The sequence below is a fragment of the Gadus morhua genome, chromosome 3 (assembly GCF_902167405.1).
Source record: "Gadus morhua chromosome 3, gadMor3.0, whole genome shotgun sequence".
Lineage (NCBI taxonomy): Eukaryota > Metazoa > Chordata > Actinopteri > Gadiformes > Gadidae > Gadus > Gadus morhua.
In genome coordinates, this window is record NC_044050.1 from 23,028,972 (window position 1) to 23,038,191 (window position 9,220).

The following is a 9,220-nucleotide window of genomic DNA, read 5'->3' on the forward strand; positions in this document are numbered from 1 at the left end:
CCACCTTCTAGTATACCGCTTGACCCCTCCTAGACATGACCTCTACCTTCTAGTATACCGCTTGACCCCTCCTAGACATTTGCTCTACCTTCTAGTATAGTATGTCTGTGTGTATATCATTTGCATAGCCAGTTTTACAGGAGGAAAGGGTTTGTGGCTTTGCAGGAGCTTTGAGTGAGTGAGTGAGCGAGTTTTATGGAGTGTGTGTGTGTGTGTGTGTGTGTGTGTGTGTGTGTGTGTGTGTTTGTGTGTGTGTGAAAATGATCGGCTGACAGTGATGGTTCAAAATGAAAGCAGAGGATTGGTCAGGATTAAAACATGTGATGTGGTTCCTCCAGCTGATAAAGCCGGGCTGAAGCCTGAGAGCTGAAGGAGTGGAGCCCGTCCAGAGAGGAACCATGAAGCCCGTCCTTGAGCTGGACCCTGGACCCCCTGAGGAACCTGAGGACACGTCTCTGGACAGGAGGCGGACCAGGAAGGGGAGATCTGGTAGGAGCCTTTTTAGAGGATGTAGAGCGAATAAACCACCAGTAATAAAATAAGTTTTATGTTCAATTAATCTCAAGAATTAGATTTGGTCAATGTTTGAGGCCAAAGTGCCCAACCTGCTGCTCCTGTAGACCGAATTATGTCTTCGTTCAAGGCAAACGATAAACATTTATGTTTCCAGACCAAACGACCCAACCGTGAGTTATGATCTTTTACTAGTTTTCTCCCGCAGACGTGTGTTTCATTTTATATGTATGGACATAATCACAGGTCATTGGGTCTGATAAACTTAGATTGATATGATCGGTCAATATTGAGTAGCTACAACAAATGACAGAGTGCAGCTTTAGGAAACACAAGTTTAATATTTTCATTAATACTTGTTAGCTTACATTACAGAGGTATAGATAGTAAATCTCAATAAAGTTTCCTAATTTCCTCACCAGAGGTACAGTCAGAGCCGTAGACAGGGTTTAGAAATAAGTGAGGTAGACAAATAGACAACAAACTAAATATTGTGTGCTACACGTGCACATCAATTGAATATCAGTGTCCAGGTGAGTACCTGTCTAGAAATAAGATCAGTGCAGAATCAATGTAGGCGGTTCCTGCATTCTCCCCTGGAAGATTATTTTGTTAGTAGTGTTGTGTAAAAGTGAGGGAGCTAGTTAGGGTATTCCACTCATGAATAATAATAATAATAATAAAACAACAACATCTCTATCTAATTTTCTTATAATGTAGCACTTTTGCCTATATGATGAGTTCTATGAACTCTTTATGAACGTCTGGGTTGTACCTTCATTGTTGAATGCACTTATTGGGAGTCGCTTTGGACAAAAGCATCAGCTAATTAATTGATTAATGTAATCAATGTCTGGAGTGTGACCGATATCCATGCAGTTTTAATATATCAGGATGTACATCATTGTGTGTGTGTGTGTGTGTGTGTGTTTGTGTGTGTCCTGCCTCTGAACAGTTCTAAAGCTGTACGTCTGTGTCGCTCTGCTGTGTTTTCTACAAGCCACTCTCAACATCTCCCTGCGCCTCTGTGAGTCTAAATAATAATAATAATAATAATGGATTGAATTTATATAGCGCTTTTCTATACACTCAAACACGCTTTACAATGAAGGCGGGACCTCACAAACCACCACCAGTATGTAGCACCCACTTGGGTGATGCACGGCAACCAATCTGCGCCAGAACGCTCACCACACACCTGCTTGAAGTGGAGAGTGAGGGAATTAATGAGTCAGCCAATTACACAGGAGGATGATTAGGGGGCCAGATTGAATGAGACTGATTGGGCCAGAACACCGGGGAAACCCCTACTCTTTGTGATAAGTGCCCTGGGATCTTTTATGACCTCAGTGAGTCAGGACCTCGGTTTTACGTCTCCTCCGAAGGACGGATATGAATGAATTAATCCTTTATTATTAAGAATACTGGTCATAATAACGATATATGAATACTAATAATCCACAATGTTATTATTAGTAAAACAATGATAACAAAACATAATCCATGATAATGGTACTTAAATAACAATAATAATAATATTACAACATAAAGATTGCAGTGAAAGAGTAACACCTGCAACTAAAACTCCAGTCTCAGATAACCCTGATCCTAATTCAACTCCTTGTTCATAATAACCACTAAAGGGTGGATGGATTTTTGAATAGTCTCTGTTCAGAGACTATTCTGTTCTGGTTCAGAGCTCATTTCTTTGGTACTCCTCTCTCCTGTCCTAGACTCAGAGACATCTTGGACGAAGGGGAGAGAGCACCTGATGGATTCACTTGGTGAGTTTTTTATATATTGTATTAAAATATATAATATATATATTATATATGATATAAATATATATATATATTATATATAAATAAATATATATATTATCGATTTCAGTGTTACTAGATTAGTCACGATATTAAACATTCTTGCAAAAATACTTTCGGCTTTTAGGATTTAGGTTTGAAAATCCTTTCATACTAAAAATATAAATAAATCTATAGTCAGGTTCAAAGCGTATAGACAGTGTTGTACTCGCGGTTCTGTATTTGTTGTGAGTCTTCTCCAGCAGGGGGAGCCGTAGAGCCAGAACAGAGGAGCTTCTCTGTCATGCGCTCCAAACGCCGAGGGCTCACTCACAAACCGACGAGGACCCTCAATTGTAGTACACAAGGAACTTTTAAAGTTTGCGGGGTTAACACGCTATATATTTTTTTCTTTCATGAACAAATGGGCAATCAGCAGACCTTGCAGTAGCTCTGTGACTTCAGGTTTCTATTGTGGTCTACTACACAAGGTCAGGTCTCTATTGTCGTCTATAATCAAGGTCATGTATCTATTGTGGAGAATACTCAAGGTCAGGTCTCCATTGTGGTCTATTCACACGGTCAGGTCTCTATCCTGTAGAGGTATTTCTGGGTCACATGTAATTATAACAGTAACATAACAAAGGTTATATGATTATGAAGGTTTTCCTTTTCATTCAACAGGTGTTGTGACACGACAGGGCTGGCTATATTTCGACCAGAGTCTGTACTTTATTTCTACAACCAAGAAGACCTGGATGGCCAGCAGAGACTTCTGTCTGAACAAAGACGCAGACCTGCTAGTTATCAACAGCAAAGAAGAAGAGGTAACAGAGGCTGTGTGTGTGTGTGTGTGTGTGTGTGTGTGTGTGTGTGTGTGTGTATGTTTGTGTGTGTGTGTGTGTGTGTGTGTGTGTGTGTGTGTGTGTGTGTGTGTGTGTGTGTGTGTGTGTGTGTGTGTGTGTGTGTGTGTATGTGTGTGTGTGTGTGTGTGTGAAAGCAGTGTTTTCATGACAACAGATACTGTTAATATTTGAAACAGGGGTTTGTTGCAAAATTGGAGAAAGGTTCCTGGATTGGACTTCAGATTGCCCGAGAAACAAAGGGGATCTACAAGTGGGTGGATGGTACCAACTTGACTTCAAGGTAAGGCTGATGACTCCATCCAGCACCCTCTCCTTTCTGTGAGCAACAGAGTTATATCACCTCAACACTGGGCTCAACTTTCTACTTTTTATGGTTTCAGTACCTGGCATTTACCAATCATTCCGTATGGCTATGATGCCTGTGCAGTAACAGCTGACCAATTGGTGATGGATCCATGTGCCTCTCAAAACAACTGGATCTGTGAGAAGGTCAACGTCCTGGAACATCTGGAAGCTGAACTGAACAAAGAGGGTCTGAAGACTCTTTTTAATTATTGTTTTAAGGTGTTTTTATTTGAACTGCTGCTTGTGTAACTTAAGTTGATGCTTAAGTTTGTGGCGTAATCGCCACACGGAAAGGCCCCTTTTAGCTGACATAACTGAGTAATTAAATAGTAGTAATGCATGGTCTGAGATGACGACGCCTACTCTAGGCTTGCTCAATGGTGATTGGTGGTGCTGCCTTCATATAAAGAGCCCTAGGTAGCCACTCCCTTTAAAGGTAAATGCCTCCCAGCGTTGGTCCTCCGCTGTGCTGATGGGGCCTCTTCCCAGACCAATCAGTACTATAACGTTTGAACACTAATGTCCCATCACATAACCTTCTGTTCTGGGTTGCATGTGGAAAATAAATATAGTGAATAAAAAATGACTAGTGCCATTGGTAAACGTTTCAGTACACTCGCCGGCCATTTGAACACATTTAAGGGGTTCATGTTCACTGCACACTAAATGGCTGTGGAAGTACTACATGTATAAATGGTGATTGAAGCTGCATTCCTGTTGTAGAACAAAGTTCACTCATCTCTTCTTCCTTTCAGGGATGCCCAAGGAGAAGGAGGAGGAGGTAGAGGAGGAGGAGGAGGTCCCCGCTATCACATCATTCGATGATACTTATTTTGTGCTCGTGGGCGAAATAGTCTCCTTCTCCTGCCGTGCCAGTGGCCAGCCAAAACCCTCCATCGAGTGGCTACACAACGGCCAACCCATGAAGGGGGACAGGACAGACAACAAATCAGAGCCTTTAGCCTTTGTGGATGGGGAGGACCTCAAAGTTAGAAGTGTGAGACCTGGTGTGGACACGATCAGCTGCTTGGCGAACAACAGCGCTGGCACAGCCAATAAGACTTCCACGCTGTATAACATTGGTAAGAACTGGACTGCTGGATCAGATATTCTGCAATAACACAGTAGGACTGCTGGATCAGGAGTTCTGCTCTAACGTATCTACTTTAGCTGGGTAGCTACGTTATTTAGTAGCTATAACGTAGCTACTAAACAAGCTCCCTATATTGTGACCTAATACACAAGGCCACGTCTCTATTGGTGTCTACTACACAAGGGCCCGGTTTCTAGTGTGTTCTACTACACACTGTCAGGTATGTAGTGTGTTCTGCTACACAAAGTCAGGCATTTAAGTTTGTCTCATAAAGGTCCCATTGCATGCTACTTTATGGACGCTTTAATATGGATATAAGTAGGCCCCAAACCAAGTATTTCAAGACATTCCCGAAATTCGGCCGTGGTGCAGAATTACAGCCACTGCGAGCTAGTCGCACATTGAGCTTTCCCCAAATGCGCCGTTTCGGTGTCTGTAGCTTTAATGCAAATGAGGAGGAGAGAGGCGGGTCAAGGAGGAGGGTGGGGGTGTGGCCCTGAGCAGCTTGCAGCCATGGTACCATGCGCCCTGATTACAGTGGATGTATCGCAATGACGAGGTCCACACAGCCTTTAGCCGTGTTCTGTAAATATTCTAGAACACACAGGATTCCTGGAGCTTTATAATATCATATTATGCATAGATATCTATATAATATAATAGATATTGTCAGGGCGAAAAGCTGTGTGAGCCTCCAGACGATATTATGAATCTCAAACAACCGCGTCGGGTCGCCAATCTGAAGTAGACCATGGCTGAGATAACCCCCACTACTCTCATTGTGGAAGAGACGAGAGTCTGACGTGTTATGCGCGATAACACCAACAGCAGAACGGTTATCCAAGTGTACAACACTTGCGTTACAGTGCTGGAGCTCTATATCTAAATAATATCATATAAACAAAGATATCTATATCATATAATACATATCATCACGGCCAAAAGCTGTGTGCGCCTCCAGATGATATTATGAATCACAAACGACTTTGTCGGGTTCTCCGACGTCTCTGGTTCTTCCACTTCCACATCAATCTGAAGTAGACTGAACCGCTCGTTGCCTGCTGCCGGGCGGTGGTGCTTTGCGGCGGTGGTGCCCCACGGCAACCGGCGGCAGGCAGCATGTCGCAGTTCATGTACTTCAGGGAGTCAAAGCCAAAGTTCCAATACCTTCTCAACCATGGCTGAGATAACCCCAACTACAGTCTTGTTGTGGAAATACAAGAGACGTCAAAGAACCAACGTGTTATGCGCCATAACACCAATCGCACACCACACAGACAGACAGACAGACAGACAGACAGATACACACACACACACACACACACACGCTCGCACGGTCGTGTCTCATTGGCGGGCACAATTCTCTGGGCGGGCAAGGCAGAGAAGGGGAGGAGCTTAGATCCTTTATGATGACATTGGACGAGATTCCAAATCAGCGCGCTGGAGCCTCCGTTTTTTCAAAGGCGAGCAGAACACCTAGTGCTCGTTTTACACCGAACGCAAGTTTAAGCCACTGGGGGACCATAGTCAGGCTAGGGGAACTCCTAATTAACAGAAAACCTCATAAAGTGAGATTTTCATGCCATGAGACCTTTAAGGTATGTTCATATTGTTGCCTAATAAAGGTCAGGTTTCTATTGTGGTCTACTGCACAAGATCAGGTTTATATTGTTGTCTACTAAAGGTCATGTTTCTATTGTGGTCTACTTCTCAAGGTCTTTCTTTACATTCAACAGAATTTACACCAGAGGGCTGGAGTATTTTCAACCAGAGTCTCTACTTTGTTTCAATGACTAAGAGGAACTGGACAGCCAGTAGAGACGACTGCCTGCAAAGAAACGCAGACCTGGTGGTTATCAACAACAAAGTAGAAGAGGTAACAGAGGCTGTGTCTTTCTGCGTCTGTGTGTCTGTGTGGTTGAATGTTTCAATCAGCCAGGTGTGTGTTCATGACAGCAGCTGTTATTCATATTTGAAACAGAAGTTGGCTACCAAATGGTGGGTCAGAAGCTGGATTGGACTGAGACTGGACCGGGACACAGAGGGGACCTGGAAGTGGGTGGATGGTACCAACGTGACTTCAAGGTAATGCTGATGACTCCATTCAGCAGCCTCTCTTCTCTGAGAGTGACAGGGTGATATCACCTTAACACTGGGCTCAACTTTATATTCCTTCTCGTTTCAGTTCCTCGCTGTCCGGTGAACCAAACCATCCAACTATCACAGAAGCCTGTGCAGTAGTTGGCAACAGCCAGTTGATTCCTACACCCTGTGCCTCTCAAAATGAATGGATCTGTGAGAAGACGGTGTAGTAGCTTGGGACAGAGGCTGGTATGATGGATTGTGTGCCGAGCTTTACTTCCGGATCTGTGAGAAGGTTGCAGTCCTTGAACATCTGGATGCCGTCCTGAACACAGAGCCTCTGTAGGCTTTGTTTGGATTGGTCGGTTGAGACGTTGATCCTTTCTATTCCCTCTACATTATACGATACTACTTATATTTGAGGTAGGCCAACACATCTCTGTGGAGCTTAAGCATCGCCAACTCTCAATACAGATTTGAATTTTGTTGCATCCAAAACTTTCGCTTGAATATTATCAAGGCTATATTTCCTCTGTACTGTACTTACTGTACTTTAACCTGTCAGAACAATAAAGTACCATCTGATCTTGACCTTTACAATTCATTCTATCTTGGTACAGATAAATAGATGAATACTAAAGTACTAATACTGTCAGAAAAAGTATATCAGTTCTACTCCAATACTACTGTGCTACTCTACACAGTACCTACCACTGAACTACAACTTCAGTACTACTAGGGTAACATACTACTACAGTAATGATACAGTACCACTTCACTAATCAGTACTTCTGCAGCCTTACGACAGTGCTTCTACAGATTGACTTCAGTATTACTTCTCTTTTAATTTCATTCAAAGAATATATGAGAGGAGTGCCACATTGTGCGACAAATTCGCTCGAGTTGAAATGTATTTTAATTTCTCGTGATGACAGCCAATCAGCGTTCAACAGCTTGGCCACTGAGTGACATGTTCAACCAGTGGCGGACTGGGACAATAATTCAGGCCGGGAATTTGATGCCATTCCAGGCCACCCTTCTCATGCAGACGACCATACCTCTAGTTGTGCATTCTAACACTATTTGATAGTTAAAAGAGATTTAGGAGTGACCGATGAGTTATCTATTTGAATATATGATTTTCAAATGTTATAGCAATGGATGAATACTCAAAAACTATTGAGGACAGCAGCCATAGGATACACAAATGTGCAAGACACACAAAACAATGGGCCTATATTTGTAAAAAGAGAGACAAATACTAGCTTGGATGTTCAATAATTAACTTTACTTTCAAGCATTAAACATATAAAACATTTATCAAAACTGGAATATATTAATTTCTTTAAATTTAACAAGCAACAATGTAAGAACAACAAAGAAGAACTTAGAATACAATATTCACTCATTAGTGTCAATAAAGTAGATCACTAAGAGTAACCAGTCAGCGATTAACCCTAGTAAACCAGTAGGCGGCGCAGTAGCTCACTGCTCTCTGCCATCTTGTCAATAATGTCATCTTTGTCAAGTGCCATTAGAATCTCCTTCTCTGTTGCCATCAGCATGAATGCTTCTAAGTTCTCTTGATTGAGAGAGGTTCTCAGGCGATTCTTCACAAGTTTCAAATCCGAACCCGACAAAGTCTATTCATATTTCATAATATTGTAATGACCACGGAAGAGGCAGTGAATGAAGTGATTAGACAGCTTAGATACCTAATAAACCGTTGGAACACGCAAGACCGGTCACCATAGCAACGCTGGTAAACAAACCCTCGGAGCTCGGCTTTTGGCCGAGTTGTATACCATATAAAGGAATGAAGACATTTAATGGTCCAAATATTATTAATAAATATTCGAATATATTCGAATATTAATATTAATAAACATACGAACTTTTATCTTTGGTATACTACTGCGACTGCTTGATAAACGAACATTCCAGGTCGGGGAAGGGGGAAAATCAACAGAACTTGCGGTGGTTTGCGGCCATCCTGAACCAGAGCTCCCGGGTGTTTTCTTTTTAAATGCTCGGGGGTGGGGGGGGGCGACTAGTCGACGCAAATTATTCATGTCGACGAATTTTTGAAGTCGACTATGTCGACTAATCGTCCCATCACTCACGGGGTGAATTCGGCATCAAACTTTTATTTACAACTAGCATGATGCTGCTATTGACGTCTTAGATGTCAATAGCGGTGAACGAGTTGATGGACTTAACCCTTCGTGAACGATAAACGCAATGAAAGCTGTATCGTTTTTGACTGACCTTCCCTTCTGGTGAACATGTCACTTATTTTGCAACATTTTGCTCCGTCTGTGGCGAGGGCTTTACGTTTTCTGTCCCTCTCTCTCTCTGCTCCACCTTTCCTCTTTTTCTGACTCTCCATTTCTCTCGACTACTGGAATGAAGACAGCGGAGCTAATTAGGGGTCCAAGCCAACAGGTTGGATCCCTATTGTTTTTTTGGTTGTTGCGTTACGCCGACAGGTCGCCGAGCGGCGTTATTACGTAACTAGATGG

The 9,220-nt window shown here is 42.6% G+C and overlaps 1 protein-coding gene across 1 annotated transcript; it reads left to right on the top strand.

Annotated features, from left to right (window-relative positions):
- Positions 1-322: 322 nt before the first annotated feature.
- On the top strand, positions 323-7,289 carry LOC115540839 (uncharacterized). Its single transcript, XM_030352424.1, has 10 exons — positions 323-489; positions 1,469-1,540; positions 2,247-2,297; positions 2,997-3,139; positions 3,355-3,458; positions 3,559-3,710; positions 4,279-4,605; positions 6,353-6,492; positions 6,598-6,701; positions 6,802-7,289. The coding sequence occupies exons 1-10, from the start codon at positions 399-401 to the stop codon at positions 6,926-6,928; spliced, it is 1,311 nt and encodes a 436-aa protein (XP_030208284.1). The 5' UTR covers positions 323-398; the 3' UTR covers positions 6,929-7,289.
- The last annotated feature ends 1,931 nt before the right edge of the window (positions 7,290-9,220 follow it).

Bases quoted from the DNA above. Each gene is read 5' to 3' on its own strand.
- LOC115540839 (XM_030352424.1), top strand. From the start codon at position 399: ATGAAGCCCGTCCTTGAGCTGGACCCTGGACCCCCTGAGGAACCTGAG. The intron at 3,711-4,278 runs GTCTGAAGACTC...TCTTCCTTTCAG, and splicing joins AGCTGAACTGAACAAAGAGG to GGATGCCCAAGGAGAAGGAG. The intron at 4,606-6,352 runs GTAAGAACTGGA...TACATTCAACAG, and splicing joins TTCCACGCTGTATAACATTG to AATTTACACCAGAGGGCTGG.